Source organism: Lepidochelys kempii, chromosome 7 (assembly GCF_965140285.1).
Source record: "Lepidochelys kempii isolate rLepKem1 chromosome 7, rLepKem1.hap1, whole genome shotgun sequence".
Classification (NCBI taxonomy): domain Eukaryota; kingdom Metazoa; phylum Chordata; order Testudines; family Cheloniidae; genus Lepidochelys; species Lepidochelys kempii.
In genome coordinates, this window is record NC_136386.1 from 59409732 (window position 1) to 59435727 (window position 25996).

Below are 25996 nucleotides of genomic sequence, written 5' to 3' on the forward strand. Positions count from 1 at the left end.
GTGTTGCAACCCAGGGTGCAAGGTCACAGCACCATTCAGGTTTGACACATCCGCCCCTCCAGCTCCAAACCAGAGTGGCGCTTGAAGCCTTTTTTAATTTAAATTGATTTTAATAACTTTGTATTAAACTACCATGTATTCAGCTCCTGTTGCTAGAGTTTCAAGCTCAACTGAGTGAAAATCATTTTTGGTGGTTTTCTCAAATTTGGAGACTCTGGGAACACACAAAGTCCAAGGACAGTGACTACAGACACCATCATAAGTACAAAGTCTTATCTGTATTACAAGTTTTATTAACACTGTAAGTAAAGTTAGACTTACCCATGCATATAGAAACCCTGCAATAACCCATGCAACAACTAAGACTATAGTCATACTCACATCCTCAAAGATATTCTAGGGTCTGATGGACCTCTCAATAGATGATCACCATGATTTCTTCTGGGGTTTCCAGTGGGGGTCTTCCCACTTTTAACCAACCAAAAAGCCTCTTATATAACTTAACCCCAAAAAACTGGAAGCCTCTTAGAATAGGTTTGTTTTTACTAGACATTTTATTAAGTTCATAAAAGTTGAGGAATTATAAAAGCATGTACAGCTCCTTTTACATCATGAACACATCAGAGGAGAGAGCTATAAACTTTCCTCCCTCTAATATAGGAAATATGCCTTTAAGAATGAAAGCAGTATGTGATGCAGGGCATTCGAATTCTTTGTTAAGCACCAGAGATAAACACTTAATTCCTGCAGTTTCAATCAAAAACTGTACAAACAACTTTAAAGGGAACTGCAAAAAAATATTTGGTTGTGCCCTTTTACCGTTCTTTCAAGGTGCGTGAAGTCAGACTCAACATTTTCTACATATTTCTGCATTAGAAATATCAGCTCTTTGGTTTCCCTCTCTTCACTGGAAATCCTTGGCAAGTTTAGAGACTGTGTCATAATAGCCTGCAACGTGAACTGCAGCAATCCCTCCTCCAAACTGAGTGTGGAGGGGATGCCAGTTCTTGGCCAGTCGGACTCAGCAGCCTCTCTCATTCCTTTGTGTGGGAAGGCACTGCTGTAACTCAAGTTATGGCATAGTGTGGCATCACTATTCAGGTAATGGAGTCCCACTAAGGATCTCTCAGCAAAGAGAGGGAAGCAAGAGCCCAGTATTTCTAGGCTAATACACAAGCAGAGGAAAGCCTGTTTGGAATAAACTCAAAGAGATGTCTTTCTAAATCACACTGGAGCAGGAAAGTAGAACACTTTATTCTTGCTTCACCATTCAACTTTAAGTTTTGCTTGTATTTGCAGCTTGAATATCGTTAGTTAAGGGAAATTGCTTATTACTAATGAACTCAAATAAAAACCTGCAGCTTAGCATCTTTGCCCTTCTCCCTTATAAGGGGAGCCACTGACTACAATTGGTTATTCCTAGTTTAAATTATACAATAATGGTTTAGCTGTGCTGCAAAGAAATGCAGTTTTCTCATTTTGGCATTAAGCTGTACCACTTTTCCATTAAAATCTCTCTCTGTAGCATACTGGCATCTATCTTGCAGAGAGACTCAAGATGGCAGTGGTGGAAACAGAAGTCAGGTTGACTACAGTGAATCCAGTTCTTTCTTCCTCTAAAGGAAATTTATGTTCATTCAGTGCAAGTTTGGAAGTGATGGAGATGGATGTTTTCTTTTTATCCACAGAACAGGTACAACAAGGAAATCTTCCCCATATACCCACAAATGTGCCTCAGCCCTGACCCGAAAGGACCAGGACAGCAGGGTGAGGGCAGTTCATTCTCCACGGCTAGTTCAGTTCTTGGGTCAAGACTGAAAACAGGTCACAATTAGCACCAATTTTGGAGAGATTTTTCGTGGTGTTACAGAGGCCACAGATGGCAACTACCAATCACCCACTACCGACTTACTTCTTACTATCACCTTGGTTTCAATGGGACTCTTCATGGTAGTAAGTATTACACCAGGCAAGTGCTTTGGGACTTGGCAGGATTTGAATTGGTGATTTAAAGGTAAAAGTATTCTATAACCTGTTACCAATCTGCTGACACATCCAGATGCTCTGCCTGGCTCTTTATTTTTGCAATTACACCTTCATGGTAATAGAATTTTGTCCAAGTATTTAGTGACATACATCAATTACTGGCAAAAAGGAAAGCAACAACAGTACAAACAAATTTTCAACACTGATGAAAGTCTCTCACAATGATTCTTGATACTGCGTCAGTACAAGTTACCTTTCTATACCCACCTAAACTGTTCATTATTAATGCTTCTGTTCATTGGTGTAATGTTTGACCCTCATGACCAGTCAAACAACATACAGAAAATTAGACAAAGACTGAACTTCACAGAAATCGGATAAAAATCTGACGACATGGCAAAATCCATGGCTCTTATTGCAATAAAACGTTACTACCCCTGCTCCGCAGCCCATCTACATTAAGATTTCTTTAAAAGAAAAGGTGCTGTTATTTTGTATTGTTTCAATTGTGAGGTAGATGCCACTTTTTATATATAAATAGCGTAAATAGGAAGTTGGTCAGTCATGTCTCCAGTGAGACATACTTAAGTGCTGCACCAGGTACAGTACAAGTCAGTAATTAAAATATTTACACAAAATTAAATAGAACCTTCCAGTTTAAAAGATGAATAGAAAGTCTTATGGAGCTGAGTTTTGGCCAAGCACACACAGATGTACTCCTAATCAAAGGGTCAACAGAATTCTGGCTTTAGTTTCCAGACACCTTCACCATTTGGGCTTCTATGGAAAGTACAAAGATTTCTCAGAAGTTCTCTGAACACACAAGACTGTGCTGCTGACAGCCTGGATTCGAACTCCTGCAGTATCTCTTGAGTACTCGCCTCTCCGTCCACATGAGCCTGAAATGCTATAAAGTTTCGTACATCCACTAGCAATTCGTCATGTTCTGTCGAAGTTGGGAGTGGAGCAGAAGCCTGAAGATTCTCAGCACCCTCATTCTCCATCCTCTGTGGTAAAATAAGGTGGTTTCTCGCCCTCATCTTCGCTAACAAAGATGATGAATCTAGTGCACTGGATGATGATTCTCCTCCTTCGATTTTCCCATCAAAATGTACACTGGAAACATTTTTCTTTACCTTCTCTTTCCTTATTATATCAGCATCCTGCAAATAAACACAGACACGATAGGAAAAGTTGGAGTTTGAGATCCATGGAACCTATTCTTGGTGAATTTGCCTGCCATTCAGGCTTACACAAAACCAAACCAAACCAACCTCAACAAACTGCAGGAGTTAATTATGTGAATTAAAACATGTTTGAGTCAATGTGCGCTAACTTCACAACTTGACTATGTATTTCAGTTGTTGGGTAACTTAAAAAAAAAAAAATCTCTATTCTTGAACCAGAGTGAGCACAGCAAGATGAAATGAAAGACTGATGCAACTGATTAAACTGAATTTGATGATTCTTTTTCAAGATGTAAGATCAAATCTGTATGTAATTCAAGGCCTAAAGCTTTGGAATGTTACGTACAGAGTATGGTAATTATTTATGAGACATATACCCTAAATAGCAAAAGTTAAACTAGAATGTTTCAACTAAATCAGCTGATACTCATGGAAAAGATACAGTAGCACTAGTTCTTGTGCTTTACCTTGCATTTCTTTCCAAGAGATGTAGTGGAGGAATTTGGGACAAGCAAAGTAGGGTTCCTTTTCTGACCAAACCTACTCCTAAAAAACATGCAAGAGAAGTAATTTATTACAATATCTCTCCTAAATATGCACTGTGACACTTTGTAGGATACTTTGATTGAATTACTGTTGTAAAAACCTGCTCCAAGTATTGTGGATCTTATCGCCCCTTTAGCGATCAATGATAAGAATTTCTTAGAATTTACAGACCAAGGGGTTCTCACATACAGGATGCAATTGTCACTATCAGAGGCCCAAGAGCAACAGGAAGCTGTAACCTAGTACACAAGACAATTTACATTTATATTCGCCTTTCATTCCAAAGTTGTCTACAACTTCGCCCACCTCTAGGGTAAAATGTAGCAGCAGTTTAACATGGCAACACCACACATGAGGTTGAGACAGGAAGTGAAGACTTACTGTATTCAACTGAAACTGCAAGGAAAGTTTTAGATAGCACCATATAATCTGACATTCACACTAGGATCTGACACCCAGGCTAACATGGAATGTGACACAGGATCCTTCAGGCTAGGAGAGCTCAGGACCTTGGTTTTATGTTCCATTGGAAGATGGTGAGACAGATCCTGGCACCCACTCCATCCATTCTGTACCATTCTAGTGGTGCAAAGGACACAGGAAATTGAGTTACAAAGTCAGCCCCTAGGTTACTTGTACCTGGCACCCCTCACCCACCGCAGTGCAGTAAGTATTCTGGTGTGGGAGTGGGGGAGGAAGAGGAGGGAAGGGCATGTCCAGAGAGCACTGCCCCCCCTGCCTCCCCAGGAATCCCTGAATGGCAGAATGGCCCCTAGAAGGCTGCTCTGACTTGTGCTGGTTGCTGAATTTGCCCCAGCTGTACCTAGGAAAGGTACACACATGTTCCCCTTCTGAGGTGTGCAGAGCCAGCCAAGGCACACCTAGGGATCTCATCCAGTAACTCGGACAGCACAGCATCTGTAGCACCTTGCAGGTTTCCCATCCAGGTACTGATCCAGCTTGAAGCTGGCTTAGTTTGAACGATCACAACCCCAAAATGGTACTTTCGTTAATACGGACCCTTCATTCATTCTAATTATATCATCTCTTCTCAACTATATGTGATCAGGGGTAACATTTTCAAAAGTGCCTAAGGGGCTTAACTCACATCTTCAAAAGTAAGGTGTTTCCAAAAATTTTATCCGAGAGCTAATATTTCAATACAATTCCTGTAATCAGCCCCGTATCTCATTTATAGTTTTTGAAGTAAATCCAGAGCAAATAACCAGCACAAAAAGCAGACTATGTTAAATGCTCCCTCTCTGGAGAAGTCATGTGGGTACTATCTTACTTTAGTCCGGATGGTGCACCAGTCAGACCATTGTTGCCTGTCCAGGTTGGCACACCAGAAGCTGCTCCTAAACATCGCTGTCGGGAGATCTTTAAGGCTTTCAGGGCATCCTGGGCCACTCGGGTTGCTTCTGCTTCCACTAACACATAATCTGGATTGGAAGCCTCCATAATAGCATCATGCTTCATCACACTGTGCACTCCTAGCAGAGTATGTACAACGGGCAGGAGGAGGAAAGAATGTGTAAGAATTAAGCAGTGAGCTTTTAAAAAAAACCTTAATTCATTTTTATACTGTCAGTGGAAACATTTCAATACATCCATTTATAACAGAGATTCCTATTATATCAAGTGAACCGAATATAATAAACCACTTCTACTGCCGTTAGGGGGTCAAAATTCATTCGTTCATACTGGATCTCCCAGTTGTTAGTGCAGATTAGTAAGGTTCCATTGTATTGCTAGATGTAGGCTAAATCCATCTGGGCAACTTTATCTTCAGTGTAACTCCCAGTTAAGTGAAACTCAGTTACCTCCCTCCGCACCAGTGTTCCCCACCATACTGCTGTCCCACTTACTACCTTTGGCCAAAAAGACCTGTGGTTGTTTTCACTATATGAAGATTAAATCATAAATATTTTCAACAAACCATTTACATTAAAGAAAATGTTTAAAAGTCACCTATTGTACTGTGGCTGCTAGCAATTACAATAATGGAAACCCACTTGTGTAGATTTTTCTATACTTTTTCGTAGTCTGGCACTGTTGTGCAAATGAATAAAAAGGTTACCTGATTTTTTGAAAAGTCTCTCCAAGACATAATCATCATTCTTCTTTTGTTCTTCCTCCTCTTCTTGGTTGTCCTTTCTGTACTGCTTTTGTTTCACCAGATATGGGATACGCTCCCCTTCAAATCTGGCACCTTTGAGATGTTTTGGCTTTTTAGGGTTACTCTTGTGGCCCTCAAGTGTCAGCATATCCATACTGTGTTTAGTTTTTGAGGTGCGTTTGTGAGGATTACCACCTAGATGTTCATCTTCAAAGTTATCATTCTGTTTCCCCTGGGAGCTCTCTGTCTCACATACGAGACCATGTCTGCTCTCAGTACTTACAGTAGGTGCCTCACGCATTTCACCAAATAATGAACATTCCACGTTCTCTGAAGTCCATGCATTCCCTGGCAGTGCTTGGAATACAGACCCCTCGGCCATTTTCAAACTTTTCTCCTCATCTTTAATCAGTGAATCTCTATTATTTGTAGCTTGTGTACCATCTTTCGCAGAACTGTTTTGGTTGAAAGTTTCCAAATTTCCTGTGGTTTCTCTAACTGGCTCTATTGTTTTAGAAGAAGAATTCACCAACTGGCATGTCGAGGAAGAATGTGATGGCTTGTCATATTTAGGCGAGTTGTGCTCCTTAAAATGCAGATCACCTTTGGAAGCACCATCAGCTGGCTTTTTAAGTTTCCGTTTTAATTGGCGTTTCGGGGCTTGAACATCTGAACCGGTACCTGATATAGGTATGAAGTTAAATAATAATAAACATTTTGCATCGTCTCTTGTACAAAATCTAGATTTCACAGTTTAGGTAAAATGATTTCATGTACCTGCAAAAATAGCACTAGTTTCTGTCCCTTGAGACCCATCTGGGCTGGTCAGAGTGAAAAGTTCGTAAAGATCGTTGGATTTGAAAAAGCGCCTTTGTTTTGGGTCTTTCAACACTCTGTTTGTTAAAAACTGTTTGAAGATTTGTCTGGAAAAATATTAAATAAAATTGTACTGCTGGCATGAAACAATGTCTAGCGATGTTTAAGTACTGAAGACAGTGCTCCAGCAGAAAACTTTATCATCATGAATTTTACCCTGCAGAACAATTAAGTGGTGGGAAGATGATGTTTGTTTCACAAAGACAATCTGAGTTAGTAACTTTTAAACAACCCACTAAATTGTTAACCATAAGAATTTATTGCATTTCAGCAATCCCATAACACACTAGGTACCCACCATCCTGAAGTGTCCTATGAGACTTCATTTATTCTACGTAGTAAATAACTTCACAGCTAGAGGGTTTTTTGTACATTAAAACTGAAAACGCTGCATATGTAAACCACACAACCATCAGGAAGCTCTGTGAAAGAAGAGGGCGAGATTGTCAAAGTGATGAAGTTTAGATGGTACGATGTTGGTTAGAGAGGCCACAAATCACATAGGCAGTGCAGCAGCACAGAGCCCGACTGTATGCTGGTGTGGGCTGAACTACCCCACAGGGCTGGAGGAATACCAAGAGCCCATCCAGAGGGACTGGGAGGAACAGAGTCTGGGGGAACTAAGCTGCCAGAACACTCCATTCAGTATTGGTAGATGTAGGCTTCTGTTTAGCATTAGTCCACCCCTGCAGTTAGGCTCCGTTTGTACTACAGTATTCAATGGCAAGCTATTAATACTCTTTTCCCATCCACAATAGGCACGGCCTAATAGGGTTGCAAAATAGTTCTCAAAACCATTCCCCCTTGTTCACACCACTGTTTTCAACCTAGTTAGGCCCTTGTCAACACTGTGCAGGGAAACTGTGTTAGAGCCCTGTTAGCAAAATCTGTGTTCAAAGACAGGTCACATTAACATGATTTTGAACTACAGCATAATGTAATAAGAATTCTTATAATCCTTATCTATCAGCGGATTTCAAAGGCATTTACAATAATTGATTAAGCTTCAAACCCCCCCCCCCCATGAAATTGGTCAGTATTACTGCCATTTCACAGAGGGGGAAACTGAGGCAAAGAGAAATAAAGTTGCTTGCTCAAGTCTCAGAGTGAGTCCATCACAACGCTCTGAAAAGAACTGAATTTCTGATGGCTGTTCTAACCCTTAGATCAGACCCCACTTCCTTTGTGTGGTCAGGGCTAGTTAAACTGAACCAATGTTTGTCCGTGGGAAGCGAGCCAACTAGCAGCGGAAGCCTTGTGTCTGTATGGTGAAACAAATAGCAAATGCTCTCCGTAAGTGCTGGTACTGGATTATTTAGAGCTTTTCATTTATCGGCCTTTTGAAAGAAGATGTTCCCATTGTAAAGAGAAATGTACATCCAAGTGACGTCAAAGTACCTAAGTACATTCATTTGGAGTTCACATTAATGGAGTGATTACAATAACTGAATGGTGAAACAAACTAAAAAATAGCTTTGATTTAGAAGTGTATATGTTTTAAGGGGTATGGATGCATTTTAAACATACCTCTAAATATTTACCAGTTCTTCATGTGGACTTATTCATTTTGATATTTGGAAAATTAATAATTTGGGGATAGAAGCAAACTATAAAGTCTGGTGAGTGGCTATTCTGTTTTTTATACCATGTATCACATATATCATGCATAATACTAGAAATCTTATGATTTCAGACTATATACCTGCAATAGCACTCCCAGGTAAATATCAGGTTTTGGCAGGTAATGGAAAAGAAAATAATTTAAAACTCATTTTATAACACTGAAATTGGTTCTATGCTGACACTTGTGTGGTGTACCACTGCATTCTGTAAACTTGTACTCATTCTACTTCCTCAGTGTCAGTACACAACTCTGTTGACAGTGCATCAGAATTAGCGGACTCCAGCTCATTATGTTAATGGCTGCAATGGCTATGCACAGCTAAGAGGAATAAAAAAAAGCAGTAGCCTTCCTTTGGTAATGAAAGTAATCTGATCCGACTGAATCAACACAGGGAATAGATCTGTTAGATTATTTTTAGTAGCAGTGGGTTATGTACTTACGCTAAAGGTCCATTTCAATTTTTCTACAGCATTCTCTTTGTTCAGAATAAGAAAATACTTGCAGAGTCCTATTTAGAATACTAAATGGTGTAACTTTTTACGATTTACTAAGTATACAAGGGGATTGCTATAAGGGGCAAAAATGAAGAATGATTTAAGCATGCGCTTAATTTTGCTTACATGGATAATCCCATAGAAATTAATTGGGTAGGTGTGGCCCAGCGCAATGTGTCCTGGACTAGGACTCAGGACTTCTGCTTTCTATTATTTGCTCTGCCATTGGCCTACTGGGTGACCTTGGGGGAAGTCATTCACCTCGGTTCCTCAGTTTCCCTATCTATAAAGTAGAGATAATCATACCGACCTCCTTTAAATTGCTATGAGAGTTACAGATAAAAACTGCTATGGAAGAGCTAGGTATTATTATTACTACTATTATTGCTACTCGCTTGAGTAAGGTTGCAGACATGATTTCGTTTTTGCAGAATACGGACAAGTCACTCCAACCTTTCCTCCTCCAGCACAGTTCAGTTATCAATGAATATTGGTCCTACTGACCTGTGGTAAATCTTCTCTTCAATAGTACCTGCAGTAAGGAGCCTGTAAACAGTCACCTGCTTCTTCTGGCCTATTCTCCAAGCACGCTCTCGAGCCTAGAGCATAAAGATGTGTTTAGCAGACCCACCCTCTGGAAGCAAAGGGTTGTATTCACAGGCAGCTACTGATACTATTTTAAATCTACTTTGAAAATTTAACAAAGAGTTCAAGAGATTATAATGATCACATTTCTACACTGATAGGAAATGAAAACAATTCCATATGGACCAGCTTCCTAGAGAGATAAGACTCTAGTAACCATATCTACAAGCCTATGTAAAATTTCAAGAAGAAAGGAACCAGCATGTTATCTAACCGCGGTTTCCCTTGGATGAACTTATTCCCAAGGAAGATCCATTTCAGAAATCAACTCTACTTTATGCATGTGCATCCCAACAGGTTTTCCCTCCTCCTTGAGTTACCTTGAAACTGGAAGGTCTTACAAAATATACCCTAAACAGAACAACTCGGGTCACCCAGACTGTCTGCGAAGGGAGTTTCATAGGGCTGTGCTGATGGTCTAATGGAGCTACATTTTCCCCCCTTTTTCCAATGGGCAACTTGCATTTAAAGAGAGACTGAATGCATTGTCCCCACACCATATGAACATGCATTTTGAGAACAAAAGGACTGCAGTGTAATTTTATTTAGAAACGTGGCTATTTTACACAAAGCCCAACTCTTCCCAAAAGAAAGTTGCAGTGTATAAAATATAATCTCAGCAGCTAATGGCTTTACATGGCTTAATTTACAATCAAATAGGAAACTACCATGCTGACATGGATGTTTTTAAGGATGAATTTAGGGAATGCAGCCCCCATCAGAACACATGAGAAAGCAGAGAAATTTCAAAAGTAGTTTTTGGATGTGTGGGCTACTTTAATATTTGGCCAAAAACCATGTTTGGATTAATAAAAAATAGAATTTACCTTTTAAAACAATGCTAATGTCCCTGCAGCTTCATGCATTGAAATGGGACCAGAATTCCCAAAGTCCTACTGCGTATCATTAGATAAGAGAACTTCCTCAGGTGTACATGGCATAATGGCAACTTCCATTGAGAGACCATTCCTAGCTAGAGCGAGATTCAGACAGCAGTCGGTGCTGTTTTGAACATTTATCGTTCATTCATTCTGCTTATTAAATAAATTTCTAAGGTGTTCTAATTAGGTACTGCAGTTTATTTTTAAGGGGAAAAAAGGGACATAGCAGTTCCCCTGCCATGCGAGATTGTGAAAGCTACAGAGAAAAACACTGAAATCTTTCAAACACCTGCAACACTGAAACAGAAGCAGCATAACACTGATCTCTCACTAGTTATTTAAAATAACGTTGATTACCTCTTTCAGTCCTCATTTTTATTTGAAACCTAGCCGTTAAATGATACATTCTGAGCCAAAAATACCTGTGTGTCTGTACTGGGATTCCAATCAGGATCATAGATGATAACTCTGTCAGCACCTGTCAGGTTGACGCCAATACCACCTACTCGAGTTGTAAGAAGAAAAACAAAGATGGACGTATCCTGTAATACATGCAACACAAGATAGGATTTAGCAAACACCCCAGTTAGAATGTCTGAAGTAGCGATGATCTTGTCATATTATACTCTTGGATGTATTATGCACTTTTTTATGTAAAGAAAAGGGGGTTAATTTAGTTTCAACATTTACTATAGAAGTGAAGACCACCATTAATAATCCAGAGACCCAGAACCCAATCACAACAGACAAGTTATTCCATAATTGCCCACCACAGGGTTTCTTGCACCTTCCTCTGAAGCAGCTGGTGCTGGTCCCTATTGGAGAAAGGATACTGGATTAGATTGCTCATCAAGCTGATCCTGTCTGGCAATTCCTATGTTCCTAATGAAAGGTGCTATGGAAGCAGAAAGTATTCCCTCTCCAGGACTTCTGGATCCAGTTTACAAGTCAAATTATTATTTTTTCAGATAGTTACCTATCTGTCTTAAGGTGTTATAACATCACTCATCACCATTGTCTCTGAGCACCTTCCATGTAAAATGGATGGGCAATACTGAAGCCCTTAGTGGACTTTTCCCATTTCAAGGTTAAAAATCGCAGCCTCCAGTTGGCTTTACTGTCAGTTGGTTTGTTTCAGGCCTTTTAAATTCATTTTTTGCAGGGGGGGAGGGCAGCTGGAAGGGGGTATCTGAGTTACAAGTGCCATTCTTGCTATGGTGGACTCTTATTTTTTTATTTTTGTTTTTTAAAGGAAAGGAAGGCTTTGCAATGTTTACTAAAGATGGTCACACTCGGACTGAGTACATGCCCATTGGTCACTAGATACATTCTCGGAGCGGTTGGCTCCTTTGGCCGCTTGTGCTGCTATGGCTCTATTCTATTTTTAGCATGCTAGCTCTAATTGAACCAGCGTGACTATGTCTCCTCGAGCTGGGAATCACACCCCCAAGCTCAAAGTGTAGACATACCCCTAGTGAGGAGCAGTGTTCCCTCTAATTTTTCCCACCCATGTGCGGAATGAATTTTGTTATGTGCACCAATATGGAAGTGATGTGTGACACATCACCTTCACATCAGTGCACATAACAAAATTCATGTGATGAGGGTAGGGCTGAGGGGTTCAGAGTTTGGGAGGGGGCTCAGGGCTGGGGCAGAGGGTTGGGGTGCGAGGGCTCTGGCTGGGGGTGCGGTCTCTGGGGTGGGGCCAGAGATGAGGGGTTTGGGGTGATTTGGGGTTACGGCAGGGAGAGAGGACTCCCCCCAGCAGCACCTGGGGTGTGGGGGAGAGGTGCCCCTCCCTGCTGCGGTAGCTCCGGGGCTGGGGCTGCAGGATAGGCACCCCTCCCCTGGCTCCCGCAGGTCTGCCCGGGGCTAGGTTCAGGGAGAGATGCCCCGGCCGCAAAAGGTCTGGGCTGGGGCTGGGTCCGGGCTGGGCTGCCTGGGTTTATGCCGCGCTGCCCTGGCCGCAGCTGGGTTTAGGCCAGGCTGCGCTGCCCCAGCCATGGCTGGATTCGGGCAGGGGTAGGGATGCCCCAGCAGGTTTGGGCTGCGACATAGTTGGGGCCAGCGGCGCTGCCCCGGCCGTGGCAGGTTGAGGGCCGGGCTAGGCTGGGGCCAGGCGCCCCTCCCCCGGCAGGTCCCTGGGTGGGTTCCCTGAGTTCCTGCGTGGTGCTAAACAGGCTGCTGCGCAGCCATTCAGCTTACAAGGAACTTAGGTGAGGAGTCAAAGTAGATGCAGAGGCTTCATCTCACTTTGACAAATAGGGGCTATACACCTTCAGTAGAATGTGGAGAAACAGTGTTACAATTAGTTCTTTGAAACATTTCCCCCTTCCAACTTCAATATTGCCTGGGTTGAGTTTGATCAAGCTGCTCTTCATTCAGGAGCTGATTTCTTGCAGGCATTCTGACATCTTAATAATGGCAGTGGTTGCCTCAGTGGAGAATGACATATGTTGGTGTTACAAACTCCTGGGATCTTAAGATTGAGCTGTGTACTCTCTGCCTCTTCATCCCAAGTAACAGCGATTCTATAATTAAACCATAGCTACCCCTTCTGTTGGCAATGCACGAGACAGAAAAGAATCTAGTTTGATTTTCCATGGGTGTATTGGCTCTGCTATGCTAACAAGTGTAGAAGCTTGATTTTGTTAAGTAAGTCAGCAGATATGACAAAGATGTAGGGGGAGTAGATACTTGGAGTGCATTGCCTTGCTTGCTCACTCACTTTTCTGACGATAATCACACTTTAAACCATCTAAACTTGATTTGTTCTTTTATAATGAAGTTCTCTTTCTTATTCAGTCTTGGGCTTTATTTTAACAGAGAACCAAACTTCAGTTTGAGGGAAAATGGTGATTTCTTTCCCTTCACACTAAGATAAGCAGTTCTGAATCAACTCAAATGCCCAAAGCATGCTTCCTTAGACCAGACTGACCAGAGTGAGTGCCCAATGTAGTCTACTCTGAACTGAGCTCAGGCATTAATCATCAACATGAACTTATGGACAGGTTGCAATTTCTTACCTCATTGTATCTTGCTATAAGTGGCTGTCTGGATGCAATTGTCGTGGTACCATCCATCTTGAGGTAGGAATAGTTTCTGTCTCTCAGAAATACTTCAAGGATCTTCAGCATCTATTGTGATGGAAAGGATTTGAATGAAATCCAGGTATGAAGACTAACTGACTATCTGATCAAGTCAAAACTATTTCTCGTATTAACAGCAATTGCAACTGAAGAGATAGATCATGCACTCCTGCGTGGGAATCGTGGGGACTTATGAAGGCTAAAGAACAGAAAATTCATGAATTATACTAAGCTGTGAAACATATGTGATGTATGATCTTGTCGGGAAGGAGGGTGTTTGCCCTGACAGAGTGGAGCAAGGGGCATGGCTTCAAAAGACCAATTACCAGGGAGGAGTGTGGAACACTCCAGGGAACCCGCAGAGTCAAAGTGAAGTCATGCATCTGTGAAACAGAGAAGGGAAGACCACATATACACTTTGAACCTGTGGGATGGAACAGTTTTATGGGCTCTGCCTGTACAAGTGCCTATAGCAGACACTTCACATAAAGGTTACCAAAGCTGCCAGGCAGCCATGTAGTGGAGGACAGAAAACTGAACTGTCAGCATTAAACACACACACAATTCTTTTCAGCCTATTTTTGCTACTCTGCAGGGGGAGCATGCAAGAGAATGGTTCTCCCCTAGCCGGCCATGTCACATGGAGAAGCTTCAAAGTGACTTTTTTGACACAGGAGAGGAGAGGAGATGCTGATGAGGCTCAACTTCCCACCTCGTTTGGAAAAACTGTTGGTCATCTGGGTGGACCTCTTTTGTCCCCTCTGCCCCTAAGAAGATAGTGACGTATACTGTACATGGCTGAAGATTTACAAATGTGCCACAGAAAACAGCCATGCTGCAGATGCTTTAATAAGATATACAATTCAAACATTACTCCTTCCTCTTAAGGAACCCAGTTTTTGGAAAGTACAAGAATAGTAGGGACCACAGCATTCATTAGCATCCAAAGTTAAGGCTAGAGATTTTTTTTATTTTAAACTATGTTTTCATTTCCACAACAACGTAGATCTAAAATGGACACACTAATACACTAACAGACACAGGAGGGAGAGATGCTAACATTACATCACCCAAGAGAGAAGCAGGACAGTAGCCTTTGCCTTTGGAACATTCAGTAAGGAGAACAGGACAAGAAAAATCAGAAAAACAGTCAGGTCATAACAAAGCATCTTTACAAGGTAATTTATACCATTCTTTGTTACTGGGGATTCATAGATTCCACAGCCAGAAGAGACCATTAAGATCATCTAGTATGACCCCCTGACCTGCCTGACCACAGAACTTCTCCAAAAATAATACCAACAGCAGATCTTTTAGAAAAACATCTGATCTTGATTTAAAAATGATCAGTGATGGAAAATCCACCACGACCCATGGTAAATTGTTGTAATGGTTAATTATTCTCACTGTTATAAATGTATGCCCTATTTCCAGTCTGAATTTGTCCAACTTTAACTTCCAGCCATTGGTCCATGTTATACCTTTCTCTAATATATTGAGGAGCCCATTATTAAATATTTGTTCCCCAATTACAGAATGTAATCAAGTCACCCCGTAAACTCTTTGTTAAGCTAAACAGATTGAGCTCTTTAAGTCTACTGCTATAACACACGTTTTCTAATCTTTTAATTATTCTCTTGGCTCTTCTCTGATCCATCTCCAATTTGTCAAGATCCTTCTTGAATTCTAGACCCAAAACAGGAGACGGGTTTCCAGCAGCACAATACAGAGGTTAAAAAAAACACCTCGTTACTCGTACTTGAGATTCCTGTATCCCAGGATTGCAGTAGCTCTTTTGGCCAGAATCACACTGGGAGCTCATGTGCAGCTGTTTATCCATCATGACCTCCAAATCTTTTTCAGAGTCACTACTTCCCAGGATAGAGTATGCCCTACATTCTTTATTCCTAGAGGTCTACATTTACATTTAGCTGTATTTAAATGAATGCGGTTTGTTTACAGCCAGTTTATCAAGCGATCTAGATTGCTCTGAATCAGTGACCTGTCCTCTTCATTATTTACCATTCTCCCAATTTTTTTTACTGGTCACCTCCAAACTTTATCAGTGATGATTTTATGTTTTCGTCCTAGTCATTGAAAAAAAATGTTAAATAGCATAGGTCCAAAAACCAATGCCTAGAGGACTCCACTGGAAACACAGTGTTCAATGATGATTCCCCATTTATACTTACATTTTGAGACCTATCAGTTAGTCAGTTTTTAATCCATTTTATGTGTTCCACGGTAATTTTATATAGTTCTAGCAATTTATCAAAACGTCATGTGGTACCAAGCCAAATGCCTTACAGAAGTCTAAGTATATTATGTCAACACTATTACTTTTATCAATCAAACTTGTGATCTCATTAAAAAAATATACAGTGTCAAGCCAAGGAACAACTTTATAAAAGAAGTGATAGCAGAAATGGAAGCTGAAATTTGCATTTACTCCTCCGACCAAACTATGAAGTTCAAGAAAGATACTACTTCAAACTTCCAAATTGTAAGAACTCCCCTTGAACAGCAAAAAAAAAACCCTCAGTACAATTCTGAGAGAATTAAAGACATGGCAGGAATACCTAATGATGTGTAACCAACTGTCACTGAATCAGAAATAGACTCATGGCCCAGGGCACTGTGAAGCCCTATCATAGACAGTTATTTGTACTGTACTACAGTGCCAAACTCCACTCCTAGTTACACCAGTGTAAATCCAGAGTTACTCCATTGGTTTCAAAAGGACTTGTTTTCATTTTCACTGGCGTAAGTGACAGCAATATTTGGCTGGACATATTTTACTTGGGCAATACTTGGTATACCTTATCATGCTAATAAAGTTTACGGATCTGAAGTATATAGAGTCTGCCCTCCAGTTATTCAACATCTAAGAAACAAAAATTTCCCACTTTGGAATTTTGTTTTTTTTGAGGAATCCACAAAATAACCTAGTTTCTAGCTATAGGTCTTTTTAGATCACGCACACATCTAATTTGGTGGAGGTGGGGTTTTTTTTATTGCAGTTACTACATAACTGTAATAAGTTTGTTTGTTCTTACCTGTCTCGACTGGGTAAAGAGCAGCACTCTGTGACCCTGCTTGTGCCATATTTTCAGTAAGGACTCTACCACTATCATTTTTCCAGAACGTTTCCAGTATCCAAATTGATCTGCTTCTTCTAACTCATCATCTGGCACACCTTTCAAAATCTTGGGACCACCAGAAAAGAGGTCAGGATGGTTGCATATTTTTCTCAAGGCTACAAGTCCAGAGAAAACCTACAGAATACAGGAGAGAATTGTCCTTTTCTTGCAAATTTTTCATTCTACCATGGGTTACATTTAAGAGGAGATAATAATAGACCTAACTGATAGTCATGGAGCAGGTGAACACTGGTGCTCTGGTTTTTACACTAGTACACATTTGTTCCCATTTCAGTAAAAGGTGGTATACAGTTGATATAATACAGTGGCCAATGAAATACTGTGTTATTTGAGAACCCATTTTGGTGCTAATGTTACAAAAATTCTAACAGTTTCTGCATTCATGTAATCCATATTAGTCAGAGTTTTTCTAGCACTTCAGAAGCCAAGAAGTTCCATCCAGCTGCACATTACATGGTCTTCCAGCAAAGATATTCAAAATATAACACCTGCTAAAGGCTGCTATACATGCAGCTGGACTTGTAAAACAAGTACAAATTGTTTCTGTGCATAGGTTGGGTCCTAACTGATTTGTTTACATTAACTAAGCCAAGAGTGAAAAAATTAAAAATAAAAATAAAAAAAGAACCCAGGGAAAAAGTTACACTTATTATTGAATTGGTTCATTTTTCTTTAATCATAAAATGAATTTCTCTCCCCCAAAAGTCGTGCAAATTCGTAAGTGATGCTGTATTTTCAGGAAGATGGTCACAATTTTCCTTTTTTTGTCCTGAAAATAGCAAAATTGCGACAAACCAGATCATGAAAATCTATTCGAGACAAAAATGCACAAATGCTGGAAGATAATTTGAAGATGAAAAGAAAGTTTCCTATGTTGGCAAGTACAACCTCTAGAATCCACACTTACTTAAGCGTGGGTTGTCTCAACATGTTTCAACAGAACGTGTGTAGGGTGATGATAACGACCACTGTTTACATCACTGCATTAGATGGATTCTTTTCAATTATTCATTGGACATTTAAAATACCATAAGTATAATCCCTTCTCTCCACACTCAGAAAACTGTAGTTGCAAAAGCAACTGCCCCAGCACTGTACAGTTGAGTGAGTCAGAGCACCAAACCGATCTGTTAAAGGCCCAATGACATCAATGTGCAAACATTTAGACAGTGAAGGACAACTATATATAAAGATCGTATATAAAGATACGATGTTGGTAAAAAACAACTTATGAGTACTTCTGTTATACACATTCTTAAACCTACTACTCAATATAACAAAAGCTGCAATTTGAAATAGCTGCCCTCACTAGCATCCCTACAAAATAAGGCAACAAGCCAGAAGGAACACATTGTCCAATTAGAGCTCAGAGAAATTTTTCAGATTAAATAGTATATTTGCAGTAAAATTCAGTTTCAGGTTGAAACTATTCATGAATTTGTATCACATTTGTTAAATACTTCCAACCAAGCTAAAGAAGTCTAAATGTTTCAGTAAAATATCAAAATAAAACGTTTTGCTTCTACCTAAAAAATTTCATTTACACTTTCAGGCATTTTGACAAAAGTAATCAAAGGACTCATAAAATGGTCAGAAGAGACAGAGGTGGTGGTGCCTCCCTTATAAATAGGGCTTCTGATTTTTGGTTTTAACTGATAAAACACCCCTGCTACAGGCAAAAAAACAAACAAAACAAAGGAAAACCACCGGGACCAGTTCATTGTACCTAGGGGCTTGTCTATACTGAGCAGTAAGGCAGACTATATTTTATTTATATATATATATATATATATATACACATATATACATATACATATACACACACACACACGTGCATGTGTGTGAGAGTGATTTCTAAAGAGCACTGCTGTGTAGATATTACTTGTTACTGAATAAACAAAGAGAAAGCCCCAACCCCCCCCCAATTTTTGGAGATTTACAGAGAACTGAAATTTTTTTAAAAATAAACCTGGAAAAATGAAATTAATAAATCCCCCAAAACAGAAGCCCTTCGTATGAGCTTTAGCTCACAGGATAGTGCACTCACCTGGGATGTTGGAGATGTACGTTCAACTCTGCCATCTTACAGATGTAGAGAAGGGATTTGAACTTGGATCTCTCTTAAACGGTTTCACTTTTGATAAAGTAATTAAAGTCTTTCTACAACAAGGATTTGAAGCTGGACCTCCCACATCCTAGGTAATTGCACAAACTCCCAGGCCACAGAGAGTGTCGGTCTCTCTCATTCTCTGGCCCAATAACAATCCATGGTCATTCATAGTAGATATTCATCATCATTCATACATTAAAAAAATTATGAAGTATAATCTATAGGCTACATTCCTTCTGTAGATACCACTATGCATTATAGGCAGCATTTTCACTTCTAGAACAGAGGGTCCGACACTTCAGGGCATGTACTAAGGCAAAAGCTGCAAAGTTAAGAAGTTCTTTTAACTGTGATTGCTATTTGGGTGGAAGATGAAGATCCTAGTGATTTTTAGAAACGGTAACCCACTCCTTGTCCCGCATTCCCTCATTCACTAAAACTGGTTCCAATATCCAGTTGTGCGTGCATGCATGCTATTGTTCAACACATTATGTCTTCCTCAGTCACTCTACCACTAGCCTCTAATTAATTACTATGTAACGGGCTCTGGGACATCTTGAGTATAGAGGTGCTTTTGTTTCCCCTCTAAGATCCTGCTCAGAGTGTAGCTAGAAAAATGCTGAAGGGCAGGCAGCATCTTTATCCAGATGGCTACCTTTAAACTCTTACATGTCATCATCTACCTTAATTAATGCCAACCTGCATTTCTCCACTGAGAATCTGGTAAACTTCTTTGGAGTCAATGAAGTTTTGGTAGACTTGCCGTTGTTCTTCTGTCAAACGGCAAAAAAGAACCTAAAAAAAAAAATTGGGCACTTATCCAGTTACCAATCAACTTCATGAGATATGAAATACACAACAACAACAAAAAGAATAAAGCTTCACCGAGGAACTCCTGATCCACCAAAAGTGCAAAATTAAGAACAAGAGCCCACCAGAAGTTAAAACATTTAGAAAAAGGTACAGTATCTGTAGGGGGCAATGCGATAGTTAGGGATGAGTTTCAGCATCCATTCTGTGCCCTTCTCAGTTGCTTATAATTTCCTCCAACTGCATTTATTTATGCAAGCTTCACTTTCCTATTTCCTGACTTCATTGCTTAACTGCAATCTTAACGTTCCCTTAATGCAAGGGCTTTCTAAAGTAGAATTTATAGAATACTAAGTATTGGAAGCACTTTGTACAGTGTATCTGTTATGTCCCTTAAAATCTGCAATCCCCTTATGACCTCCTGGGTAAACAATAGGTTAGCACATGTAATCTGTTCTGGTCATTGGGAAGTTTAGACTTGAAATTAGACAAAGGTTTCTAACCATCAGAGGAGTGAAGTTTTGGAATAGCCTTCCAAGGGAAGCAGTGGGGGCAAAAAACCTACCTGGCTTTAAAATTAAACTCAATAAGTTTATGGAGGAGATGGTATGATGGGATTTTGGTAATTAATTGACCTTTAAATATTCATGGTAAATAGGTCCAATGGCCTGTGATGGGATGCTAGATGGGGTGGGATCTGAGTTACTACAGAAAATTCTTTCCTGGGTATCTGGCTGGTGAATCTTGCCCATATGCTCAGGGTTTAGCTGATTGCCATATTTGGGGTCAGGAAGGAATTTTCCTCCAGGGCAGACTGGAAGAGGCCCTGGAGGTTTTTCACCTTCCTCTGTAGCATGGGGCACGGGTCACTTGCTGGAAGATTCTCTGCTCCTTGAAGTCTTTAAACCACGAGTTGAGAACTTCAATAGTTCAGACATAGGTGAGAGGTTTTTCGCAGGAGTGGGTGGGTGAGATTCTGTGGCCTGCCTTGCGCAGGTCGGACTAGATGATCATAATGGTCCCTTCTGACCTTAGTATCTATGAATCTGTCATTAATCTTTGAATGTGACCATGTAATGATATTTCACGTAGATTGATGGGCTAAAATGGAACAAAATCACTCGCTCACATCCTGCAAGGCAACAAACATTATGCTGTAAGTCAAACTCTTGTACAGCTCTGTGACTGACAAGAAAAATCAAATGATTTTAATTCACTTAGGAATGTGTTCTTTAGGGGGAAGCAGCCTACGTTCTTTAAAGTGTACTGAAACCACGTTCCAGAGTTTGGCTGAACAGAGAGCATGAGACTTCACAGCAGACACAATGATCTCCCCTGTTAACTCACTGCCCACCCCATAACACTTTCCCATGTGGAATCACTAGTATGACTACTTGTCTCAGATGCCTAATGGTGGTAGAAAATGAAGGGAGGAGCATATCAAGGAGCAGTTGTGAGGGGTAAGAAGGGGAGAAGGAAGAAAAAGGGATCCGGTAGAGAAACAAAGCCTGATGCAGGGAGGAAGTAAACCCTAACCCATACTAGAAACAGTGGTTCCTGGGAGTCACAGATATCTTTTTTGTTAAAAAACCACAAACCTTTCATTAACTCAAGAATGGCTGAAGGAATTTAGCTCAAGACCCTTCCAAAAAATATTCACCTTCAGGCACAGAAAAAGCATGGAAAATTTCAGTCCAAAAAGGGAAAATTTTGGAAGGTTCTTAGCATGTGCAAACAGGGGGTCAGAATGGAAGCAAGTTTGCAAGCTGAACTACTATTGCACACGCCATATTTCCCCGGTCATTATTTGCTGGCCAAATGAACCTTATAACAGCAGGAACAACATTTTTTAATGATAACTCTGATAATGAACATACAACAAGAGGTACCCTACAGGCATTGTTCTTAGGATGCACAAGTTTGGCCATTTGAGGGCTGCACTGATCACTCTCCAGGAGCCCAAGGGCTGAAACCAACTGGCATGAAATAGACTAGAATGCATCTTACATGCCCTTTGCTTTAACATGGATGCATAGCTGTGCGGAGAATACAAGGTGAGATGAAGCATTGCATGCTGAATCAGAGGAGGTGGTAAACTGTACAGATACTTTCCACATTACAGAAGTCCATCAGACATCTGTGCCCAGATGATATGATAATCAGGTGATTTATAAATACCTACAAAATAAAATACCTCAGTAGATATTCAAGCTGCTAGACACACTTTGACTTCCCCAGCACATAAGTCTTATACCACTACTGAGAACTTAAAATGTGTAGCTTTAACTTCTCTATGTTCTTTTTTCACACTTGCTCTCAACAAAGTCAACTGAAGTTTTGCTATGGACTTCAGGAGGCAAAGGATCAAACACTGTATATATTTTAAACAAACCTGTTCATTTTTATCTGGCAGTGACAAGCTCATTTTCACATCAGCCTTCATTCTCCGCAGCAAGTAGGGATTTATGGTGTCCCGTAAAACACATGCACACTTGTAGGCAGTTTTTACCTTTAGAAGGGAAAAAAAACAGCATTTAAGAGAGTTCTTAATGTAGAGGGTTTTATGTTTTTATTTAAATGAGATTCATTAACTAGGAGTAGGAAAAAGTAAAAAAACTAGATGGCACAAGCAGACACATTATTTATATTTTCTACCCTTTAATGGATATATGGGATAGCTCAGTGGTTAGAGCATTGGCCTGCTAAACCCAGGGTTGTGAGTTCAATCCTTGAGGGGGCTGTTTAGGGATCTGGGGCAAAAATTGGGGATGGGTCCTGCTTTGAGCAAGGGGGTTGGACTAGATGACCTCCTGAGGTCCCTTCCAACCCCGATATTCTATGATTCTGTGATATATGAAGTTACACTAATTTTTGTTTAGTATTCAATACAATGTGATTTGTAATTAATTCATGTTAGCCAACAATAATATTTAATAAATAGACTCTCTCATATCAGATACCATTCATTTATTTGGGCTTAATTTGGTGAAATTTATTCCACTGAAAGGAGACCAGAAATTATAGATGTATTGACTAGTAAGACACACTTCCCCTTAGGCAAGCCCCTTTTATCAATGAATCCGTATGTGTAATCTTGCATAAACCAAAAACCACACAGAGAACTGCTCATATACAGACTGAAGATCAAAACGAAGCCTGAAGCAATGGTGGGTAGCAGACAATAAGTGAAGATTAGTGCCCACTTGAGACTATTAAAAAAAAATCGGTATAAGAAAATCCCTATGATCACAGAAACTAAAGGTCATTCTGGCCTTAAATGGAGCATATGGTTCTGTAATGGGTAATGGATGTGTGAGATGGGTATTAACTGTACATAATGGCTAAATATACCCTCAATTCTCTTAAAGAAAAACAAAGAATATAATAAATTATTGATACATAAAAATCAAACTGGCCATTCAATTTAGTAAATTACCAAGCCTCAGACAAGGGAAGCACTTAAACTCAGAATGAATATAAAATTATAAAAAAAATGTGGGCATAAAACATTACCAGGAATGTTAGAGTAGAAATAATTTATATTCTAAGCATTTATATAGAACTTTTAATCTTCAGATAACTTTACAAACAATTAATCTAATAACTAATTTAATAAATGCAATGCAGGTAAATGTTTAAAAGTCAGCTAAATAAAATACTTGCGATAACTGCAACCACTGCAAAGATGAACAGATATACTCATGTTTGAAAGAATAATCCTAGGCAGTTTATGCTCCAAAATCAGATTTAGTTTAAAAATACTTTCACAAAACCTGCTATTAATAGGATGGAAATAGTTTGTTTTTAAATGAAAACTGTTTTCAGTATGGATTTAAACATTTCTCTATGGTGTCTGAAATTCAAATATTACAGCATTTTGCTAATGTTTGAAACCCAGACAGTAATGTATATATAATGTATGTACATATAATGTATGTAAATGTGTTTACTCGATTAGGGCATAGGACACCCAATATAATATACATTTTGAAGTGAGTTTTGAAACAACACAGCAACCATTTCCTTCAAATTAATGATCATCAATTAGTAAAAATATTTTGCTGTATCTTTACCTGCACGGGAGAGGCATTGGAATATCCTCCCATGGTTATTGGAACAGAGAATTGCTCCATGAAGACAGGCAGTGTTCCCAATTTCCCTGGGAATACAAAGTCAAAGAGGGACCAGAGCTCCTTTAGGTTATTCTGCATAGGGGAGCCAGACAAGATGATTCGATGGGGAGTGCGGAACTATTAATATAAAACAAAACAACTTAGTAGTAAGACATTTTCATGAGTTGGCTTGTAATACAGATTCCTACCGCAGAGACTATCCAATTTCACATCAATGAGTTGTCACATTTTAAAATATATATTTATTTCAGAGAAAATATGCTATAAGCTTCTTGTGAAATGTTGTCTACAAAAATGATAGCTCAAACAGGACTTAGCATTAATACGCCACAAAATAAAATGAATGTAACAATCTGTTTTGGATATATACGATTCAAACCCACATTTAACACTAATTTACAGCAAATTCTAATAAACTTTGAATGTATCCTATTATGATAACACTATTGATTTTTAGTGACTGTTGTAAACAATTTTAAAAAAGCCAAATAAATTAAGTATCCAAGCAAGATTTTAAAAGACAGTGTCATGACATATGCCTTTATTCTTTGCTCAGATTTAAATCTATGACTTTATGATTCAGCAATCCATGGTTACTATCAGATTCTGAGCTTATTTTTTCAAATATTTTTTTTTATTATTATTATTATTTTTACAAATGAAGATATTTGGTTTGTTTTCTGGTACAGTACCTGTTTGCACGCAAGTGTTACTGCGGCATTTGGATTCCGGATTTTATGACCCTCGTCTAAAATCACATAATGCCAGTCATAGCTGTTGATATTATCCTGCATCAATCGAATGTATGAATAGGAGGTGATTAGAATGCCATGGCATGCTACCATCTCACGAATTAGTTTCACCTGTAAACAGAATGATTTGTTGTCATTAATTCAGCATTAAGATGTCAAATTAAGACCAGCTGAACTGTGTGTGTGTGATCCTGGTTGTGTTAAAAAGCAGCTGAAATAACTAAGTATTCTTTGTAAATAAAATAACTATGCCAAGACCAGTACTACCTCATCACAAAAGAGCTAACAAATACATATGAAGGAAAAAATTCTGTTTAGATACAATGGTGCAAATCCTAAGTAATTCCAATGATAAGGAAAGTGGTAAGTCGGGACGAGAAGGATTGGGACACCCTACTATCCTACCTTGTGTGTGCAATCCGGGAGGTACCTCAGGCCTCAACTGGGTTTTCCCCCTTTGAGTTATTATACGGACGCCAGCCCCGTGGCACACTAAATATCGCAAAAGAAATCTGGGACAAGAAACCCATTGAGGGGAGAAATATAATTGACCATGCATTGCAAATGCGAGAACGGATAGCCCGGGTCACCCCTATTGTATGGGAACATTTGGAAAAGGCGCAGGAGGCCCAGGGAACCCATTACAATCGCCAGAAAAAAGTCCGACAGCTCCAACCGGGGGATTGGGTGATGGTGTTGGTACCCACGGCAGAAAGCAAGCTTTTGACCCAATGGCAGGGGCCCTATGAGGTGGTTGAACCCATGGGGGAAGTAACGTACAAAGTGTGGCAGCCAGTATGCCGGAAACAAGAACAAATTTATCACACTAACCTCTGAAAGCCTTGGCACCAACGAGAAGCGTGTGTAGTGGCCCAAGAGACCCTGGATCCAGGGAAATAACATGCAGGAGCAGATCAGGATATTCACTGATCTGACACGAAACCAGAAGAAGAAGGTAACTGAAAAGATCAACTGATACCAGGATGTGTTTTCAACCAAACCAGGTCGGAGCACCGAAACCTATCACCACAGACCCTGGGGCAAAGGTAACTTTAAGGCCCTATCGGGTCCCAGTGGCAAAAAGGGAGGAGATCAAGGCAGAGGTAAAAAGGATGTTGGAGCTGGGAGTCATGGAAGAGTCCCACAGTCAGTGGTCAAGCCCGATTGTGTTGGTGCCCAAACCGAATGGCACCACTAGGTTTTGTAATGACTTTCGCCGGCTGAATGAGATATCCAAATTCGATGCATACCCCATATCGATGAGTTAGTTGACTGCCTGGGCAATGCCCGATTTTTGACCACCTTTGATTTAACAAAGGGATCCTGGCAGATTCCCCTTGCCAAAGATGTGAAAGAAAAAACGGCACCCAATAATCTACCTCAGCAGGAAACTCCTCCTGAGAGAGCAGAAGTATGCCGTGGTTGAAAGAGAGTGCCTAGCTGTGAAATGGGCCATGGAAACACTATGTTATTACCTTCTGGGACGACGGTTTACCCTTGTGACCAACCATGCATGCCTCCAGTGGATGCAGCAAAATAAAGAGAAGAACGCAAGGGTGACGAGATGGTTCCTGTCCCTACAA

The 25996-nt window shown here is 40.0% G+C and overlaps 1 protein-coding gene across 4 annotated transcripts in view; it reads right to left on the minus strand.

The window, feature by feature from the left end:
• Positions 1-535: 535 nt before the first annotated feature.
• The window catches only part of ERCC6 (ERCC excision repair 6, chromatin remodeling factor), an 80861-nt gene continuing 55400 nt past the window's right edge, over positions 536-25996 (minus strand). For 3 of the 4 annotated variants that reach the window (XM_073353085.2, XM_073353081.2, XM_073353082.2), the window contains 13 exons: positions 24354-24524; positions 23602-23778; positions 21921-22037; positions 19418-19513; positions 16504-16722; positions 13385-13495; positions 10781-10900; positions 9337-9431; positions 6616-6761; positions 5800-6519; positions 5011-5212; positions 3641-3719; positions 536-3149 (listed from right to left, as the gene is read on the minus strand). In XM_073353085.2, the coding sequence (XP_073209186.1) occupies positions 2718-3149; positions 3641-3719; positions 5011-5212; positions 5800-6519; positions 6616-6761; positions 9337-9431; positions 10781-10900; positions 13385-13495; positions 16504-16722; positions 19418-19513; positions 21921-22037; positions 23602-23778; positions 24354-24524 (2685 nt within the window). In that variant the 3' untranslated portion in view covers positions 536-2717. The remainder of the gene's footprint in view (positions 3150-3640; positions 3720-5010; positions 5213-5799; positions 6520-6615; positions 6762-9336; positions 9432-10780; positions 10901-13384; positions 13496-16503; positions 16723-19417; positions 19514-21920; positions 22038-23601; positions 23779-24353; positions 24525-25996) is intronic. The other variant, XM_073353083.2, reaches the window with a different exon arrangement.